The following is a 21,626-nucleotide window of genomic DNA, read 5'->3' on the forward strand; positions in this document are numbered from 1 at the left end:
GAACAGAGGGAAACCTTCAAAACAAGTTTCTAAGATTAAAGTAATCCTGAGGAATTATAGAGAATGGACACATAAAGGAGCTCGATAGCTCAAAAAGCATGCAGGTTTTTTTCTGTTTTTTGTATAGATGTAACAAATGACATCCTTTTTTGATATGACATATCTTAGCATAACATAACGACGCAGGGATTTATTGAAACTCAAAGCCTGCATCTAATAGCGCCAAAGAATAAAGAAAACAGCTGACCATTCTACCATGGGCCCTGATTTTAATCCATCTGAACGAACTGCAGGAAATGTTGTGGATTTCCTCTGCAGCTCACTCTCCTGAGAGAGAGAGAGTGAGTGTGTGTGTGTGTGTGTGTGAGTTTCGGGTTGTTGGATAAAAGATATGCTGTTGTTATTCTCGCTGAAGCGTGTTTCATCTGCGTAACTATTATCTAATTCCTGAAGCCGCTGTCCTGCCCCAGTCAAAGTTCAGTTTCACTTTGAGGAATGCGGCGTCCGACTAGTTGCCGTGTAGGTCTGAACATGCGTAGTTATTGCCCCGCACAATGTTTGCGGAGTGAAAAGTTGCAGTGTCATGTTGGTGTATATTCCTCCTCCCCCAACACCAGCACCACCAACAGCACTACAGCCTTTGGACGTCGGCCCTCAGCGACTCAGAGCATCGACGAAGTTCACAAGTGCACATTTGTCCCTTTGACGTGGAGGACGAGATATCAGCGGGTTTCCTGGTAGGACGGAGAGATCTGTGCAGAGAAACACCGGCGAACACTTATCGTACTGATTGGGCAAGTCTTGCGTAACTTGTTTGAGTTGGCTTCTGTGTGAATGCGCCCCGTTCTCTTGCGACGGAGGAGTTTTAGCGGCTGCCGACCAGGTGTTTTTGTAGGTAAGTGAATCTGCAGCTGTTGGAGAATAAAACCAGCGCGGACGCGCCCTTCGGTTGGGGGGAGAGAGGAAAGGGGGATCGCTGTGATGTGTTTAAAGACGGTTCTCGTGAGTTTGTGATCCTCCAGCAGCACTCCTGACATCACTATTCCGACATTAGCAACGTTCACGGACAGGCTGATCCCTCGGCTGGGGTAGTTTGTACGGTTCTTGTTGAGCAGTGGAGTTTATTTCCTCTCCTGGTGCGCAGACTCTTAAAGGGGAATTGAAACGTTTGCTTTGTCGCCTTTGCATGCGGAGCGCTGAATGCTGCTGCTGTTGTGCCTTTTATTTGTTTTTGGTTTTGCAGATAAAATCAAATATATTTTGACTAAATTGCAAAATTCAAATAGAATCCGGTGGAATTTTGTTTAGGCGGTTTGATTTTAAAAAGTTGTTTATTGTTCAGGACCAGTCAAACGTAGGGATATTTACTTGATATTAGTTCTCTAAATCATTCTTTTGACGCAAGAAAATGTTAGAGGTCTCTATTGCTGTGCTTCTGCATTTTAAACGCAGATCCGGTGGCCATAGTTCGTTTTCTTGATTCGTTTATTCAGAAAAAGCTAACAGTCCCCAGACCAGTTTTAAATCATATAAAAAATAAAAATGTTGTCGACCTTTTAAAAAGGAAATTCCATAAAATGAATAAAAGTAGATACAATTTTTAAAGAAATAACTGTAGTTCAATTTCCCGTTGAGTAATTAATTGAATAAGGGAATGATAAATGCAAGTTTGTTGATTAATTTGCGAATCCGCGTAATTTTATAATAAGAAGAAGATGAAAGGGGGGAAAGGCTACACAAGTCCCAAAAGAGCATGCTTTTTAGGATAACAAGCTATTTTCCTACACGTTCCACAACAGGCTTGATGTGTATTTATTGTTTCTGTCTCTGGTTGAATGGCACACACAAATAAATTGTAGCTCTTTTTCAAATATTTTAGGCTGTGTAGCACTTGGCCAGGGTTTCTGTTTATTGAAATTCCTTACAAGAAGCTTGGGAACTACTTATTTCCTAAATTTCACCACCTCCAGTGTGTCAACTGTTTTTCCTCTAAAGGGGGGGAATGTGATCAGTGCTCTCTGTTCACCAGCAAGATTACACAAAATATCTTAGGCTGAATGTCATGACACTCGCTAAAGCGTGGGAATGCAAGCAAAGGGAGAACCTGTTCAGTTTAGCTGGAGATCTGCATCCCTCTCAAATGTGAGAAATGAGGCACTGGTGTTGTCTGATTTTCTAAATGATGTCCATTAGACTCTTTAATAGGTCAAATACACATTAACGCAGATATCTAATCCACCAATCAAATGGCAGAAGCTTGGTGCGTTCGGGCATCTAGACATGGTCAAACTGAAGTTCAAAGCGAGCATCAGATTGGGGGGGGAAAGGTGATTTAAGTGACTTTGAACGTGGTGTGGTTATTGGTGGAGATAGGTTGGTCTGAGTATTTCAAAAACTGCTGATCTGCTGAGATTTTCCACTCAACCATCTTTAGGTTTTTCACAGAATGGTCAGGAAAAAGGATGATGTCCAGTGAGCGTGAGTCTTCTCTGCCTTGTTGATTCAAGAGGAGAATGGCCAGACTACTTCGAACTGATAGGAAAGCAACAGTAACTCAAATAAAAATAACATAGCAACTGTGTAGAGGTGCTATCTTATCCAGAGAGAGAGAGAGAGTACACATTAAATGAATGATCACATCTGGAAATAGGCCTACTTCCTTTGGTTTAGGTGAGGGTGCTCTGTGCAGAAAGCAGGATACATGGCATTCACTTCCTTGGACAGTTACCTGCACTGTTCACACATAGGTGCAATCGAACATCGCACGGACATTGGTTAGACTTTGTGTTATCACATGCACTGGTCTACAAAATTCAAGCTTGCACAGCGGAACTTGCTTACGAGTGGGTTTTTTTTTTTTTTCTTCCTTGTTGGGCTGTTATGGCTGAGTTAACAGATGTTTCAATTTTTTAAAACACTACAATCATCCCGTGGCATTCAACTCCAGTCTTCCTCTTTTTTTCCTTTTCTTTTTTTTCAGAAAATGTGCTTTTGTCATCATCAACATTTGTCTCGAGAAAAGTCAATGGTGACACGAAAGATGACACAGCAGAGGCGCTTTTGTCACTACTGTTACAAAACATTTCGAAGGATGTGCACTCATTACAGCTCAGCAGTTTAGGACGATATTTATTTCAGTTTTAATCTGTTTAAAAAGGTCGTTTTGAAATAAGTAATTCAATAACATTTCTAAACAGGAAATTTGCCATAAGTGCTGACTGCACCAGTTACTCTACTGTTCGGGATGTACGGAAGCAATCTGTAAATGGTTAACTGTCTGCCCCATTTGTTTCTTCTCAGAAATTCTGCACTAAGAATGGCGTGTGATTTATGAAAAGCAAACTCATCTGCAGCCGGAATCAGTGGCTTCAATGCTTCTCTTTGTTTTTAGTGTCAAAAGTATGATATCATCTGACAAAAAACTGCTTTTAAAGAAAAAGGAAGAAAGAAACTCCTTAAATCAAATTGAGATATTTGATTTAAGGAGTTTCTAAATGCAACTAAACTAAACTGCACTCCCACTGCGGTGCTACCGGTGAGGACCTCGGTCAAACAGAACCTTCATATCTAGCTAGAATCAATAAACTGGTCAGACCAAGTGTCATATCAGCGTTACTGTTTTACTCCCTCCTCGAGTGGACTTCCCCCTCTTATCTTTTTTTTTTTCTCCATCATTTTACTGTCATCAGTGTGTGCTTCCCTGAAAATCTCATTTTTTCTGCCCTACCCCCCCTTTGTCTGACACATTGGGTCATATGACCAGCAAGCAGGCTGACTAACTGTAGGCTGAGATGTGAGGTAGCTGGTGGCTGAGTAGATTTAATTGTGCAGCTCTGCAAATCCCCTTATCTCTAAACCACCTTTTGCTTTGACTTAAAAAAAAAAATCTTCCAAAATGTGTGTGGCAATAGTATTTTAATTATGCACGCGTGTTGCCAAAAAGCTGCAAATGATGACATTTTGCATATAATAGTCAAAAGGATCTTGCATGGTTTAGCCTTCAGCGGGGCCTTGATTTGTCCGCCTTAATGCTTACATGTTTAATGATTCCAAGGGTTCTCACACAGACAAATGCACTATATCTACCAGGCAAGATAACAAAAGTCATGAGCTGATTTGTTTTGCTTCAAGCTGGAGCAGCAGCAACTGACGCTGGCATGCAGGAGATTTTACTGTTTGCTTGACAAGTAGCTGATCAAGGTGTGCTGTTCTGCATAAAGACGTGTGCTACAAAATAATTGTTTTTGTCTTTTATTTACTTGCATTTTTTCATAATTTGACAGCTTAATGCATTAATTCTTCTAATTATCTTTAAACCTGTTACACAAAACCTTTTGCATATCTCTTACATAAGACGTAAATAAGTTTGTAAGTTGAGAGGACACCCTGTAGCAAAAACAAAACTTTGGGCAAACAAATTGGCCTCCAGACGAATGGCAGTCACTCACGCTTCCACCATTGCTTGGTCTTTAGTGTCAGTGATTTCAGTGAGGCAAATGCCTGATGTTGGAGCTTACTGACCAGACCTCGTCCAAGTTTCTGATTTTAGATTAATTCTGATAGGGTATGGCCACACCTAAGGCTTTTTCGCTATCTGTTTGATAGGTTTATTTTGGGCTGCTGCCCCCGCGACCCGGCCCCGGATAAAGCGGATGAAGATGGATGGATGTTTATTTTGGTTTATCAGGCTAATCAAAAATATAGCGAACTTAAACATTACAACTTAAACATTTAAATCGCATATTGAGAGTTTCAGTGAAAGATGCGAAATGCAAGTTCGATTTTTTGAGCCTCTCAAACAGGGAGCTATGTATAAAAATGAACAATTCCTGAATAGTTAATGCAAAATCTTTGGTGAACATCTTGAATTAAAGTCATAAATATGCACTTCAATCGAAGCTTAATGGTTTGATTTTAAATTTACTTAAATAGTGGATTAAAAAATACAAAACAAAATAAAATAAGCGTCATTCTCTGAACATGTATAGACCAATCTGGCAGGTCAGTATTACGTTAAAATAGCAAGATATACCACATACATCAAAATATGCAAGTTAAAAATTAGCATGTGCCTGATGACTCATTTGGATAGATCAAAGTTGCTTTTTTTTTTTTTCTTTTAATAACTATATTTAATTATTATCCTCAGGTAGCATGATAAAAATCTATATATACTATAGGGGAAGCTGAAGGACTCTCACTCAGGCTTACTGGTGGTTCTAAACTGGTCATGGGTGTACCCCACCTCCTGCCCTGTGACAACAGTTTAAAAAAAGTTTAAGGACAATGATCACAATAGCTTGAAAGTCATTATCTGGTTGTGTAATTTCACTTCTCTTAAATATCAGTCCTAACAAATCTGTATTTAGCCAGATGTCACTCTATGAGGATAAAATATCACATTTAGTCATATGGAAGTCAAAAATGAAATCAAGCAATAGAAATTAAATAACACAAAAACAAAAAAGTACAAGGATAACTGGTTTATATGCAGACTGTTAACCTGCAGTTATGAAAATCTTAGAAGAAATCACAAACACAGTGATTATTTCCTCGGCTGAAAGCTGTGTCATAAAGCAGTTCGTCACAACACGTTTTTTTCGGATTCATTTGTAAGGAAGTGAAACCCACAGTGTGTCACAGTAACACACCCACATACGCATAAGAAAAAAATGCCATATCCGGAGATCTTGATTATATTTGCTTCTTTTTAAATCACTGAAAAACTCTCAGCTTTCCTAACACCCCCCCTCTCTCTCTGTTTTACCCTCTTCTCTCCAGGATAAGCATCACATGAGTTGAAGAAGAATCCCTGCTATGATACAACTGATTGCAGTTGCACACATGTGCCAACCGCTTCCTTTTTTCATGTAAAAACGCTAAATGGCAGAAGACGTTGGAAAACGTCAGAATGGACTACTTTGAAAAGCCTGAATTCTTTCAAATCCGGACCAAAAGTAATTTCATGATCGTTGCTTTTGCTTTGGGAACTGTGTGACACAAATATTGTCAGTCATGTCAGATGGGGCAGGATACGTGGCTGAGCGAGCCTTATGTGGTTCACCGTCAGTTTACAAATACGGTTCCTTGCTGTATTTCTGCAGAGAAACGCATGACTTGAGCTTAATTTTTGCAGCATCTGGACATCTTACTTCGCCTGCTGGCTGTAGCAGTGATCACCGATGGAATGTACTATTACACAGGGGGTTGTCGACATGCTAAAAGACTATTTTTGTGTTGAATGTTTTTTGGCAAAATGGAGGAACTGAGGATACTTGCACACTGTAGCCTTTACCTACTGAGGAGTTGAAGACCAAAGGAACTTTCTCTGTTGAAAGTTTGAATCCAATGGGATAAGAACTAAAAACGTTTGACTGTAAAAGACTGTATCACTGAAAAACTAGATCTAAAGTGCTTTCTCCCCATAATGCACTGCCCTAAAAAGAAGAAACGTCCAACATGCGACTCAGATTTCTCAGCTATTGTGGTTCCCTCTATGCGTGGGTCTGGATATCTTGACTACACCGTCGAGAACCATGCTTCAAGGGCCCTGAAGGCCATGGATGAGTTCCGGCAGAACGAACTGCTGTGTGATCTGGTGCTGCATGTCACATACAAGGAGAGGACAGTCGACTTCAAGGTAATGGGTCGTGTTTGAAGTTTTAGAATCATAGTGTAGTTTGTGTTGTTGGGTTATTTTTTTTTTTTATGACAATTTAAATTTAATACAAAGGTCAGCATTTAAAAAGTGCTGCTGAAAAACAACACGCAGTGACAGCAAGTTTTTCCATTTACATTTTAGAAACTTGCAAAGTGCACGCCAAATATAATAAAAGGCTCTCGGACAAGTTAAATATATAAGAGAATAATTATTCAAAATGATTCATATTAATGTGAACCCATTTTTTTTAAAAGCGTAAATAAATTAAAAAAACAATTTGCAAATCTTATAAACCGCATTTTACTCACAATAGAACGCAGAAAACATCAAATGCTCAAACTGAGTAATTGGACCATTTGTAAGACGGTATTTTGAATTCGATGGCAGCAACATGTCTCTAAAAAAGGACAGGGCCATGTTTACCACAGTGTAGCATCACCTCTTCTTTTAACAACACTCATTAAGCCTCTGTGAGCTGAGGAGATCAGCTGCTGAACCTTTGGGAGATACCTTGTTCCATTCTTGTCTGATATAGATTCCACCTGCTCGTCAGTCTTGGGTCGTCTTTGTCATATTATCTCATTTCATGTTTTCAGTGCAGGCAGACCAGTGTAGCACCCAGACTCTTCTACTATGAAGCCGTGCAGTTGGAATAGATTCCATATGCAGTTTCGCGTTGTCTCGCTGAAATATGCAAGCCCTTCCTAAAAAAGACGTCATCAGAATGGGAGCATATGTAACCTCTATACATCTTCCAGCATTGATGGTGCCTTGCCAGATGTTTGATCTGGCTATTTCACAGGCACTAATGCACCCTGATATCATCAGAGATCCATTAAAATGAGCTTTGGTCAAACGGGATGTGTGTGGATCATGTTCACATATGGTGCCTTTGCACTATCCAACCCCCCACCCCCAATACAAGAAGGTGTGGTACCAGTAGTATTACCCAGTAGGCAGGGGACGAGACATGCCCAGCTCTACCTGCTTCTCTGTCCTCCAAATGTCGTTCTTGCTTCCTTTGAAAGCATCCTTGCCAGGGTGGCCCTCTGGTCAAGCCCTCTACCTTCAGCCATACCTGTTATCAGCAGCTCTCCTCTAAATCCCTGCACTTCTTAGCCCAGTTAGTTAACATTTAGTGGTCTGGAAAAGTAGGCCCAGAGGATCTGTTAATTTTTAAGGCTAGAGTAACTTGTAAGAACCCCTTGAGCGATCTTATAATAATACACAGGTTTTAACCTTTACTTTTTCACAAGGGATTAAAAAGGAAATGTCCACAATTTAGACTTTTTGAATGCAGGATATTTAATTTACGCAATTTAGCAGTAGCAAAGCAAAAGCCAAATTAAATAAATTATACTTAATAATAATTACTTAAGTGATTTAATTAACAACTTTAATTAATTGCATGTTTGACTTTATAATATAACACGGAAAAAATGAGAAGAGGAAAAGCCAAGAAATATAAAAACCTATTCATGAGTCCAGAGTGTTCGGGCAGTGGTTGCTCCTCTGGCATTTCTTGCTGTAATTTCTAATTGTGGACTCCCAGGGCCAGATGTTTACTGCCTATCACAAAGAAACTAGAGCAAGAACAGCTTTGACTGTTCCTAGGAGCCCTCTTTTATCCTCTTTTGCTCTTTTTGGTGTCTACAATCTCCTTATTTTAAGTCACACCCTATTGCTTCTCACTCTCTCTGGGACATTTCACATACAAGATTTAAAGCCAAATTCAAACATCAAAACCACTCCATCACAACGGTTTCTTCTTTTCTATGTTGTACTTCAACGTGACCTATCATTAGCTCCATCACGAATGACTATTCAGTCACGTATGAATATACTTCCCTTCATGTCTCATGCAGTTTATGCTATTTTACTTCAGTGGGATTTATCATTAGCTCAGTCACTGGAGACACTAATCTGCCAAGGTCGAAGCTGAATCGCACTCACACACACAAAATCCACACATTAGAACAATTGTCATTACTCTAACTACGTTTCATTTTCAGCCTTTTGTTCTCCCAGTTCCAACTTCCTTTTTGTTGCTGCCGTCTAATTCAAAATGAGCTCATAATTTTTCTTGGATCGCTTGTCATTCAGTTGTTGAGCACATTTCCAGTGTTTCATTATCATCACAACCTTTTTCTTTCAGGTTCACAAAGTTGTGCTGGCCTCCTGTAGCTCCTACTTCAGAGCCATGTTTACCAGCAGCTTCAAGGAGTGTCACGCTTCGGAGGTCACCCTGCGTGATGTCTGCCCTGAGGTGGTCGGGAGACTTATTGACTTTGCCTACACCTCTCACATAACAGTGGGAGAAAAGTGTGTATTGCATGTGCTTTTGGCTGCTATGAGGTAAACATATTTTAGATCCAGACCACTGTGTTAAGTCATATTTTGAGGTGAAGACTATAATGCTCCTCTGCTTCTTTTACATCCTGCAAGGTATCAGATTGAGGATGTGGCAAAGGCATGCTGCGATTATCTGATTAAACACCTAGAGCCAGCTAACGTCATTGGTATCTCCCGCTTCGCTGAGGAGATCGGTTGCACAGAACTGCATCAACAGAGTCGGGAGTACATCAATACACACTTCAGTGAGGTAACAGCACATGCAACAGCTTTACGTGCAGTTATTATTATGAGAAACTGTCTTTTATCTCAAATTATTCTCGCGTAGCTAAAAAGAAGTTGAGCAGAGGGCCTATTTGCACCTAGGCAAATAGATCCACTTCTGTACTTATCAGCTGAGCCTATATCTGAGCCGGGTGCAACAGCCATACTTGGGTGCATTAAAATGCCTCTCTTAACATCTATTTTCTCTCAGAGACATCTGAACAAAACCTTGTGAAACAGCACCTTTCCTATCTGTGAGCACTGGCATAGCAGGCCAAACTCCACCCAAGGGTGGAGAGCATGCGAACAAGTCCAATCTGGCAGTAACCTGTTCTGAAGACTAACTAGCTGTAGGTAGTTCAGCCAACTCAGTGGGGATGATTTTGTTAAGGCAAAGCACAAGAACTGAGAGATAACTATGGTGATAGGTGAATATATGTGGACAGGCAGACATGGGGCAGTCTTATCCCACAGAATCATCACTGTGTTTTACTTGTCCCCACATAATTATGCACAGTTTAGAGACCCACCTCACTGGCTCGTGTTCTGTTTTGTTTCTGAGCGCTTTACATAACCGAAGAACTTTGACTCAGTGTCAGTTTAATGCTTACCCAAAACCGAGCTCCACATATCTGTCTGAGTCGAGAACAAATCGAGCCCCCCTGTCACTGCCAAGCCTTTTATGTTCTTTTTGCCAATACTTATTCTGACTTCTCCTGTTGCCTTTTTCATGAAATGATGGAATCTAGCTTTTTAGTTTCTCCCGCTGCCTCATACCTGTCGACTCACATCAATAGAAGTAATACTTAAAGTTGAAAAGTAAACTGAATAAAATCCAAATGCTGCATCTGTCTTGAAGGTGACCAAAGAAGAGGAATTCTTCAGTCTTACTCACTGCCAGCTGCTGGAGCTCATCAGTCAGGACAGTCTCAAGGTGCTCTGTGAGTCTGAGGTGTGTGACCCTAAAATAAAAATCTGAAATCTGATTGAGAGCCATACAACAGGCATTTCATTCACAAATGGTATTCATTCAAAAATATACTTAAATGAATCTCCTGTTAGATTCTCTATTAGACATAAATAACAAATTGTGCATTAATATATTTGAATAAAATCCACATCAGGTGTATAAAGCCTGCACAGACTGGGTACGCTGGGATATGGAGAGCAGAGCCCCCTATTTGCATGCCCTCTTGAATGCAGTTCACATCTATGCGTTGCCGCCTAAGTTCCTGAAGAACCAGCTGCTGTCCTGTCCCATCCTCAGCAAGGTAAACCACAGCTGCACTTATAAAAACTAGTATGCTATTTTGGTATCAAAGTGTAAAAGAAAAAAAAAAAAAGCCATATGACCCATTTTTTTTCCCATATATTTTTTATTTTATTTTGTGTCCTATCTTAATTTTAGGCTAATTCCTGTAAGGACTTCCTGTCCAAAATCTTCCAGGATATGACCCTGAGGAAGCTTCCTCCTGCTCCTAATCAGGGAACTCAGTTTATCTACGTGGCCGGCGGGTAGTTATCAAACACTGTGTATGCTCAGCAAACATGTGTGACTGGCTGCAGCAAATATTTTGAGGTTCTGATTGTCATATATTAATCATTATTATCAGACAATACACTATCGTGGTAATGAGCTCAGACTGTGTTTTATCAAGAATTCAGAAAGTTGCTCAGTCTGCCATCTGGTGACTGTTGAGCAGGTTACACAGTCTGTCTTCCTTGCAGAGTAGCCCTGCTTTTTGGGCTCCTATCCATCATAGAAAAATCTGTTTTTCGACTTGGTGTTATCATAAGAGAAATCATCCTGTCTGCGTAAACTTCTAACTGATGATTGAGCTGTATTGACTTTTTTTTAATGATCATGTTGTTCTGTTTTCATAGACCTGTTTTATGGGATGATGCTGTTGTGGAAACACAGACACAATCATAGCAATCAGTGCGTATTGACATAAGGAAGAGCAGATAATGACTGGAGTATTATTTTCACATTTCCTACTGATTAAGACTAAATTTTGAGACCAGCTTTGCATGCATACATGAATCACCATATTATATCTTTGGCATTTGTGCCTCTATATGACAAGATCCTTTATATCCTTTTTAACCTTTATACAAATAACAAACAAAGGATTCAAAGTTATGTCACAAGCTCTCATGAAAAGCTGTTTATTTACTCTGGACATTCATCTTAGTAACTAGCCAGTCACTACTTTCTTTTGTCTGTTCAGATACCGGCAGCATTCTCTGGCATCCATGGAGGCCTACGATCCAAGGAGGAATATTTGGATAAAACTGGCTGACATGGGGATGCCATGCAGTGGTCTGGGAGCCTGCACACTGTTTGGACTGCTCTACACTGTATGTTGCATCAGTTATCATACGGTCAATGAAATGAGCTTTAATTTGTGAACAACACGCAGAGATCAGATACAATGCAGTAAACTCAGTTACTCTTGCTGGACTCTTTATTCAGTACACCTGCTCAAGTCCACGTAAATTAAAATATGTAATGAGCCAATCACATGTCAGCAGCTCAATGCAGTTATGGAGATAAACATGGTCAAAACCACCTAATGAAATTCATATCAAGCATCAAAAAAGTGTTCTTAATGAAGTGGCCAGTGAGTGCGATTTCTGGGTTGTTTTTCTTTTCACTTTTCTCAACATAAACTTTTAAAGTGTTCTTAAACGCAGGTTGGAGGCAGAAACCTGTCGCTTCAAACCAACACAGAGTCCAACGCCCTGAGCTGCTACAACCCCATGACCAACCAGTGGAGCCAGCGAGCCTCCCTCAACATCCCCAGGAACCGGGTCGGGGTGGGCGTGGTGGATGGCTGCGTCTATGCTGTCGGAGGCTCCCAGGGCTCGATACACCACAACACGGTGGAAAAGTGAGACATCTCTGTGCTGTTATTTGACGATTTATGTCTTTAACTCGACACTCGAGAAGTAATTTGACTTCATTAAAGTTGTGTTTAATAAGCTGAATGTGGAAGCACAGATTTTCTTTTTAAGATGCAGATTTTTAGAAGCGCAGTTACCTCGGCGCACGTATGGGGACTGCCACCAGAGAGATTAAATGAATGGCTGCTATTCAAGCTAAAGAGCAGTCAAGAATTTGCTGGTATTCCTCTTAGCCTAATTAGACATCATAACATCAAAAACATGAGGTCGTTCAAAACATGTACAGACAAACTTCTTAGGAATGTAGATCTGGTTGCGTATACTTTACCTCTCGTTGCCGCGAGAAGGAGATATAATGCTTTCATGTAGGTTAGATTACTAACAGAAAGTCTCAAGAATGGCACTTTCTATTGATATTATTAGCTTTCTACTTCAAGTGTGACCTTAAACACTTTTTTAATAGATTGAAATGTAAAACTGTCTTAAAGATGCTAGTCAGCAGAGAATTATTAGAGCTCATCAGAAACCAGTTGGAAATCTTCTTCTGAGAAGCTGCTAAATATAATGAAAGCTGATAAAAGTATTGAGATGAAAACTGAAAGTGTAACACATCAAAGGAGACGAGAGCATTTATAGTAATCGGTGTTGGCAGCAACGGCTCTTCTCCCGAGGATGCTTCCCAAACGAATGCAAGCAACATGCCGGAGACTCGGCGGGGAGTCGTACCTCCTTGCTCCTAATTTGCCGCTGTTGCGCACCTCGCTGTAGATGCAGAAATTTTAGTGATCATAGTGCAGGGCCAATGTCACAATGTCAGAGGGAAGAGCGACTTGAATTTAGTGCTGCTTTTTTCTAAGGCGCGTTCCGAACATTAAAGGACAGGTGATGCAATATAAGCCACACTCCTATCAGCAGTTTTCAGCTGGAATACGACCAGTGCCAGCAACTGTGCCAACACGCTTTTAATCATTAGCCAGTCAGAGTACAAGAAGTCCCGTCTGCTCATGTTGATTGTTTCTTGTTGTCATGCCTTCCATTATTTGCCTATGCAAAGAGTCCTGTGGGTTGTTATGCAAGAAATATATAGATCTAAATAAATATATTATTTCTGCTGAGAGCTAGACATGAAGATTGATATAGCTCTTGCATCTTGTTGGTAAATTACTTTAGAGGTGCTGGTAGGCAGGGTTTTTGCTTTCTTTTTTTCCCCCCATCCTTGGATTGAGCAGCTGTTTCCTCCTGCTGCCACTCTTTATCCCAAGCTGTCTTTATATTAATTCAGCCGGTTTTCTCCAAGGACACGACTGGACTTTCTTGTCTCTCTGTACGCTCACTGGTGTTGCGATAGCTTTGGCTTCAAGTACAGCTTCTTCATAGTTGCCAAACATGGTTGCCAGCTTAACCTAATCCACTTAAAGTTGACTGCTCGTGTAGACCGAGAGAGTTGCCGCGCGCAGCTGCTTCGCACCGAATCGGTTTAAAGTTTGCGGCGCTGATACATTAATTTAATTATGTCAATTGACTAATATGTAATATCATTAGGAGTTGTCAACAGATTATCATTGCACTAAGTGCTCTGCACAAATGCTGTTTGGTTTGCAGGTGGGATCCCGAGTCTAATCGCTGGACCTTTGTTTGTCCAATGTCGGTTGCTCGCCTGGGAGCCGGCGTGGCGGTGTGCGGGGGGGCCCTGTATGTAGTGGGGGGCTATGATGGACAGAACCGCTGGAACACAGCTGAGAAATATCAGCCTGACACTAACACCTGGCAACAGCTGGCTCCCATGAATACTATACGCAGCGGACTAGGTGAGTTTGTGGGCATTTCTGGCTCTTATGAGAAGCAGGTTTAGACACATTTAGTGTTTACCATTTTCACGCTTATCTTTAGTACTCTCACATAGTCTTTACTTTTTCTGACCTTTGCCCAAAATAAGGTTTCAGGCAGCTTAGTATAAAACAGGAAACAGAGGGACAGCACTAACTTTGTGCTCTCCCAAGATAATAAAATCTGACCTATCAGCACCTCAAAAAGTCACTAAGTAACATGTTATTTTTCCACTGCTCTTGCCGAACAAACAGCCCAATGTAAAACTGCAACCTGCTCTTTCTTTCTTTTTTTTTTTTTTACACGTCTGCCTTTGTACTAGAGATGGCACGATACCACTTTTTTATGTCCGATACCGATACCGATATCATAAATTTGGATATCTGCCGATACCGATATGAATCCGATATAGTGTTTTTTAATCAACAAAACTGTTTTTTAAAATATCTTGCTGCATTTTGCAAGTCTGCAAGTTCATACTCAAGTTTAAAACAACAACTACACTAAAGCTATTCTGTTATACCTGTATACAAAAAAAATATTTCATAGTTCAGCAAAACTGATCAATCTAATAAACTTAGACCTACACCATCCTCCCTATTCTGGTATTTTAAAGAGTACTTAGCGTAAATATTAAGCAACCTAACTAATAGGGTTCCAACTCCCAGCAACAACAAAAATAAATAAATAAAAAATAGGGAACCACCCCTCACGCTCCACCTCATGATGCTTAATCGACGTAATCAACCTTAATTTGATGCAGTGTGAAAAAAAATGCACAGAAATCAATTATTTTTCAAGAAATATTAAATAGATTCAACATCTTTCTTCAGCAAAATTGCAGACTGCACAGATGGTACCTTCCCAAAGGAAAATGTACTATAGCTTACTAGGGTATATATATTAGACTTAATAGTCACTATATACAGTAATTGACTTCTATTCATTTTACATCAAATTAAAACTTTGGGTGTCAGATAATTATTTATTAAAAGCTAGACATTTTAAATGAGAATAAGAAAGAAAAGTATGTCTTTGTGCCCCCTTTTCCCTGTTAATGCCCTATCGACCCCCCTGGCTAAACTTTGCTAGATCCGCCCCTGCACAGTTACCAGCGTCAGCTACGTAGAAAAAGATCCTGGTGTAGAAAGTAATATTAAATAAATTGTAACAACAGCTTATCAAGCTTAAACGTTCTGCTGTTGTTCAGCCGCTGGTTTCCTCTTTCTGGCGCAAAGTGGACCAAAAACAAACAAGAGAGACTCACGACAGAAAAGCCGATCAGCTGATCATTAGCAGTTTCACGATTGAAGTAGCAGCCGGAGAGCGAGAGGCAGTCGCTCGTTAAGCTTAACGTGGGAATGCTTTACAAACATTCAGAGATGGACTTACACACTTGCTTTACTTCTCTCGGGGATAACTTTGTCGGAGATGAAATGCCAGGTTGCTAGCGAAGCTCCAAATGCTATCCAGACCACCGACAGGTCCCGCATGCCACAGCTGCTCTATCACGTGATGCATACTGCTCCGACGTTCTGAGGCGAGTTACGGCGTGTTGCAAGTTTTGTGAGGTGCTTTCGTGATATTTAATGGATCGGATTACATTTTTTATTTTTCTCCGATATCCGATCCAGTAATTTAGGTCAGTATCGGACCGATACCGATACGTAATATCGGATCGGTCCATCTCTACTTTGTACAGATTAAAATAATTCAGATTTCTGTTAAGATGACTGTAATCATGAGAGTTGTTTCAGTCTTCTCGTCTGATGTTCTCCAAGAAACTCTGGCATGTTTATGTTGCAAATTTCATTTTTTGTGTTGTTTGTGCTTGCAGGTTTGGTGTGTGTGAACTCTTACCTGTATGCTATAGGAGGCTATGATGGGCAGAGCCAGCTGGCCACTATGGAACGCTACAACATAGCCAGGAATACGTGGGAGCAGAGGGCCTCGATGCAGTACTCTCGCAGCGCACATGGAGTCACTGTCCACCAGGGACGCATCTTCGTCTTCGGTCAGTCGGGTTTCTAATGCTTGGTATTAAGCACATTATACAACTTCATGAATCTGAAGCGATGAGTGAAAAATGTTGCTCTTATCAGTGTCATTAATGTTTACAGGATAATATATCTGTAATAAACGCTTCCACGATTTCTACTGAGTGTTGCAACACACACTTCTAAATACTGACTACTTAAGTAATTAAATCCCTCTCATTGACCGGTAGGCAGATCAGTAGGTGCTGCTCTGTTACCCTAGAGTGAGCTGCACTCTGTTTTCTTCCCAATCTGGCTCATTGACTCAGTGTTATTTAATAAAATGAAGTTAAGCGTGGTTCCGATGCTTATAGTAAACTGATATGCAGCTGGCGAATTAAATATCACATTGGGAGGAACTCATAACTGCAATCTTTTTTCTTTTTTTTTTCTTTTTTTTTTAAAAGGAAAAGTTTTCTTTAAAATCTGTTTTGTAAATTAGTTCTGAAATCGCAAATAAACCCCCTAAAGACAGAATAATTAATAATTATTTATTGATGCAAATGTTTGCTAATCATTGTGTGTGTGTGTGTGTGTGTGTGTGTGTGTGTGTGTGTGTGTGTGTGTGTGTGTGTCCCACTTAGGAGGTTTTAACCAACACGGCTTTCTGTCCAGCGTTGAATGCTACTGTCCCGATAGAAATGAATGGACATGTGTCACAGACATGCCCGTTGGACGCAGCGGCATGGGCGTCGCTGTTACCATGGAGCCCTGTCCCGGGAGCCTGCCTGAGGAAGATGAAGAAGAGGGAGACGCCATGGGATGAGGATGGAATCTGTTGAAGTCTCAAGTGCTGAATACACTTCCAAGTGGTGCTGCTTTTCAACAGGGGGCTGTGCATTAAATGACGATATTTCCAAATAAAAACAGCTATCCCCCCACCCGAACTGATCTCGGTTACACTGTGGAACACTGCAGATATTGACTATATGGGGACTTTGAAGAGGAAGGAATATATTTCTACATCTGCTGGGGATCAAGTGATGCAGTCAGTATATGATCGCGGCCTTGCAATCAACAAGGTGCTACTGAATTAATTACTATTTAATTAAATATTGTTCTTAACTTCTTTTTAACTCCTCAGTGTTATGTAGAAGGCGAACTTATTTCTAGTTCCTCTCTACATTTGACTTCTTCATTTTGTTTCACCCAAAGCTGCCTTTTTGTTTTTAAAAAAAAAAATTTTTTGCAATTAGTACACTCTGTTTCTGAAAATAAATAAATCAAATGTGTAAATGACAAAAATATTAATCATTTGCATTTCCTCATTTGCCAATTTGTTTCACTTCTTGTGTCCTCATCGGGGACTCGTGCAGCTGCGGTAGGTAACAGCAGATGCACCACCACTAGATGGTGGAATAGGTCCAATAAAAACTCTGCACCGCAACAAAAATGTCTTCTCTGGATGGATGTGCAAACGAACTCCTGTGACACTGACAGTTTAGATATGACAAAGGCTTTTTGGCTCTAAATCGACATACAGCCACCCGCCCAGGACTAAGGTATGCGAGCACTACGAGGAGTAATATCCCACTTTGATAAAGAGTATGTGTCCATGTTTTATGGCTCACAATAGTTAGAGCTAACCTGCAGAACCCTCACAAAGCCTTTATCCCAGCATTTCACAAGACAAGGCGCTGGAGTCTATACAGCATTAGTCATCGACCACAGACGTCACTTGCGTGTTTACCTATCTCTGCACTACTGTGCTCTATCTCCTCCATGGCTCACCTGCAATTATCCCAGCAGGTTACCAAAAAAAAAAAAGACTATCCCAGACAGAGCTGTTATTCAAAAACAATAATCATGTTTTCTCATGAGATTTATGAAAAACCAACAAAGGGAAGAAATAAAATGTTCACATGTGTATTCTGTTGATTTCCTGAAATAACAAATGGACAGGTGATTATTGTTCTCATGTTTGTCTCCCTTTGAATGGACCTCAGATGTCAAACTCGCACGCGTTCATTATTGACAGAGCAACCTGTTGGGTAATGAACAGAGATGGAGTAGGGGTGGAGGGAAAGTGTTGCGCGTCCGGGCCTCAGTGCGAGCGGAGACATATGAGGGAGAAGAATGGCTCTTACTCACTACTTAAACCCCTGCGCCACACCAAGTGAGTCACATGGCGAACGCATGACGTAGGAGCCTCATACACATTGGATACACCCGTGTGTGTCCACACCACAAGCGCAATTCTTTTGCTTTATCTGTCACACACTCACATATGCGTGTGTGTGTGTGGACACTCATGCAAAACAAAGCTGGCTGTCTCTCATTCACAGGCTGTGGAAACAGATTTGCCTCAATGTGTTCATTGTCTCATGAGGGGAGGGGGAATAAAGAAAGAGATGTAGCACTGTACAGCAGGGAGATTTGTCTCCCATAGAGAGTTAGTGGAGGAAAATTAGTACGCACACAGATACAAGTCCGTCTTTTGCGCGCTCGCTGCACTAACGCCAAACAGTTGCACAACCCCAAGAGGAACTGCTAGGGGAGGGAATCTCAGTCTGATAAAACATGGGTGATGTGCTCACTGAAAAAGGCAGCAGCAAAGTGATAAGAACTGTAAAAACGGTTTTGCTCAATTATTATTTTGTCCTTCCCCACCACTAGCACCCATACCCAGAAAGAGCTGGTGAGGGGTGTCTTTATTATGCCAACAAAATCTACTTTGGCCATAAAAACATAGGTCCCAAGCCCTTTAAAATAAAGGTCCAGAGTTAAGGAATTTAGTGTTGTGTTGAGAATGCAGATTCATTGTGAAGAACACCTGAACTGATCATCAGTCACTGCATAACATAGCTGGCAACTGCGCAGCATGCTGAAGGTCCGTGTTAGATTAAAGAGTCTACAGGAGCTTAGAAATGCTTCAAGTAATGTAACACAGAGCTGGGTTTTTTTTTAAGTCTGTTCAGGGTGAAGGAAGCCTGAAGGGGCCGAAGCAGCCTGTTCCATCACTGAGTATTACAATAAGGCTTATCCTGTTGGATATGGCTTATTCGGCCTTATTCAGATCCGCACGCAGGCAGGAGGCAGAATCAAGGCTCTATAGGATCTGAAGAGGTGGGGGGCTTTAACGGCAGCGGGCCTGCTGCTAGATGTGTGTAGGTGTGACCTTGGGAAGTGATGACCTAATCAACATCCCTGCCTGCAAAGCTAATCTGTTACATTCTGAAGGATGCTCCTACGATGGAGCCATCCATGAAGGTGACATTGGTGAGCGGGCTGGTTGCGTGGAAGCGCACCTCTTAATGAGGCACGCGCAAACACATTCAAATGAGGACTACAAGTGCATGTGAGTGCTGTCCTCGTGCATGCAAACACTGCACGCATATTAGTCGTGCGAGAAAGATTCACGTTGAAACACTCATAATGAAAGTTGTGATGTTAAAAACCATTCGGTTTACATCAGCTGATGGCCCAGATGCGTGCAGCAGGTGTTTTCAGCATGGTGGTGGTTAAAAGGTCACGCTGCTTTCTCTAATCTGACCCCAAATGCTGCAGATTTTCAGCTCTGAAACATGAAATCATCTAGTTCACTACATTTTTTTTTACCTTTTCTGTCTTCATGAGAGGACTTTTTTATGGATGTGTTGTAGTTTTCCTTATTTTTTTGGGGGGGGGGGGCACCGCACCCAACCCCACCTCCAGGAGGTGTTCTGTTGTTGTTGCTGTTGGGCTTTTTCCCCCCAACCTGAGCTGCTGCAGACCTGGATTAAGTGTAAATTTAACAATGAGACCACCAGACATCCTCTGCATTGTCTGCATGAACAGCCTTGCCTTCTTCTCCGCGAAGCAGATGCCCTTAAGCAAGGCACGTCCTGCTGATGCAGTGGGGCTGATCAGTGAAGAACAACAACAGACTGACTGGCAAAGATGTTCGGACCGCTTGTGAACAAAATGAGTGGGAAGCTGAGCATATATACATATGTGCTGAGCCAATAACACACTGCTTTTTGAGCAGTTGCACACTCTTGTTTTAAGACCACAAAGCAAACAGGTCTTTGAGTAGCACCAGCTGAGATTATTCTTCCACATTTACCACGCTGTGTGTTATTTTGCGCTGGCTTGATATGGGTGCACATGACCCCACAGCTACTATAGCTTCACCACCTGGATATTGAGTATCACCTGATGAAGATGAAAGAATCCACTGCATTCGTGACATCTGCTGGTAAAATACCTCATGATCAAACCATCAAAAGTGGGGAAACACCATTGTGTATGAGTATTTTCTGATAATCACATGAATTTATTTTAAGAGTTATTTTAACAGGATGAATTAGGTGGTTTCCAAACCAAAGTTGAGCCCATATGCTTTTCAAAAGACATCTAGAATAACTTAAAAAAATCTCATCAACGGGTGGTATATAGTTTCTCTGGATATATATGCATAGTGTTCAGTAAAGTGTTATAATAATTATATGCAGGGGGACTGCTGCTGTTGTTTTTCGTTAGTGATGGGAGCCTGCCTGTTGTGAGCATGTAGTGCGGCCGACTGGTCTGTGTGTTCCCTTCAACTATGTTTCTCTCAGACTCGGAGGAAAGCATGAGTGGACGGTTTCAAGCTCCCCTCTCGCTGAATTGATTCTACTATGGGTCCTCTAGAAACTCAGCGCCGAAACACAGGGGAGCTTGGCTCCGAGCAAGTCTTTGCGTTTACCTTTTATGACACTTTAAACAGTTCAGTTTGAAAGATTTAGACTTTATAATGTAGAGGTAGTCATTTTTACCCAGGTCAAAACGTACGAACGTGCTCGCGACATCTGCTATCCTGAAAACGGACCTTTCCAGTTCCCCCCTGTACCCAAAGATGGTATATTCCACAATTTATTCCAGGGAAAGACTGACAGTTTTTTGGGTCATGAAGCAGCTGTTCAAGTCAGTGGCTCAGCCTCCCTCCGCAAGAATAAGGAATTAGTACATTTCAAATTAGATAACGACAAACGTTGGTGCAAGAAGAGAAAAAAGTATGACAATGTGTCGGCTGCACAGAAGAAACCATTTAAACCCGAGCAAAAACACGAATATTTTTTATTTCTAAAGAAATTATTGCTATTATTATTATTATTTTAAAAACAGTTGGTTTTCACCACATTAATATGAACAGTGTTGTATGTATGTGTGTGCATGTGTACATATTGTTTATTTTACATTTGTGTTAGTGTAGAAGAACAAAAGAAAGCAAATTCCATTAAAAATTCTTGTAATATTAAAGGTTGAGAAGTCTCTAACAAAGTGGAGTTGAACGGTGCTGGAATGACTGTTGACCCCTCTTCAATAAATCCACTCAAGTTGAGCCTTCTATATAGACTGTAGGTTTAAATTAGAGTTTTCCTTCTGGCCCCTCTTATAGAGGCAGAGTATTCAGAGATTTGACCCAACTTGGCTGTAGTTTTTGTGAATTTCTTGATTAAAACATCTCAGCAGGACCCTTGAATCTGAGTATAGGTTAACGTGTAGACTGCGTGTTTCCATTTGTGAAATCACCTCAGTGCCTAACACTATACATGCATGCGTGTGTTTATGAGGAGTGGCTGCATTCTTGTGCTGCTGATTGTTTTTGTGCATGTGTG

At 41.0% G+C, this 21,626-nt stretch overlaps 1 protein-coding gene across 2 annotated transcripts; it reads left to right on the forward strand.

Moving 5' to 3' along the window:
• Window positions 1–401: 401 nt before the first annotated feature.
• On the forward strand, window positions 402–17,301 carry keap1a (kelch-like ECH-associated protein 1a). 2 transcript variants are annotated; one of them, XM_004540296.6, is made up of 12 exons: window positions 402–895; window positions 5,782–6,640; window positions 8,817–9,016; window positions 9,107–9,263; window positions 10,137–10,229; window positions 10,402–10,548; window positions 10,686–10,792; window positions 11,509–11,638; window positions 11,975–12,171; window positions 13,787–13,992; window positions 15,849–16,025; window positions 16,632–17,301. In XM_004540296.6, the coding sequence occupies exons 2-12, from the start codon at window positions 6,428–6,430 to the stop codon at window positions 16,811–16,813; spliced, it is 1,809 nt and encodes a 602-aa protein (XP_004540353.2). In that variant the 5' UTR covers window positions 402–895; window positions 5,782–6,427; the 3' UTR covers window positions 16,814–17,301. The 2 variants fall into 2 exon arrangements, with proteins under 2 accessions (XP_004540353.2, XP_004540354.2); XM_004540297.6 differs by lacking the exon at window positions 402–895 and adding an exon at window positions 902–1,002.
• The last annotated feature ends 4,325 nt before the right edge of the window (window positions 17,302–21,626 follow it).

This window comes from Maylandia zebra, linkage group LG19, assembly GCF_041146795.1.
Source record: "Maylandia zebra isolate NMK-2024a linkage group LG19, Mzebra_GT3a, whole genome shotgun sequence".
NCBI classification, from domain to species: Eukaryota; Metazoa; Chordata; class Actinopteri; order Cichliformes; family Cichlidae; genus Maylandia; species Maylandia zebra.

Excerpts from the sequence above, each read along its gene's own strand:
- keap1a (XM_004540296.6), top strand. The coding sequence starts at position 6,428 with ATGCACTGCCCTAAAAAGAAGAAACGTCCAACATGCGACTCAGATTTC. Across the intron at positions 10,549-10,685 it reads CCTGTCCCATCCTCAGCAAG|GCTAATTCCTGTAAGGACTT; the intron begins GTAAACCACAGC and ends TCTTAATTTTAG. Across the intron at positions 10,793-11,508 it reads TTTATCTACGTGGCCGGCGG|ATACCGGCAGCATTCTCTGG; the intron begins GTAGTTATCAAA and ends TTGTCTGTTCAG.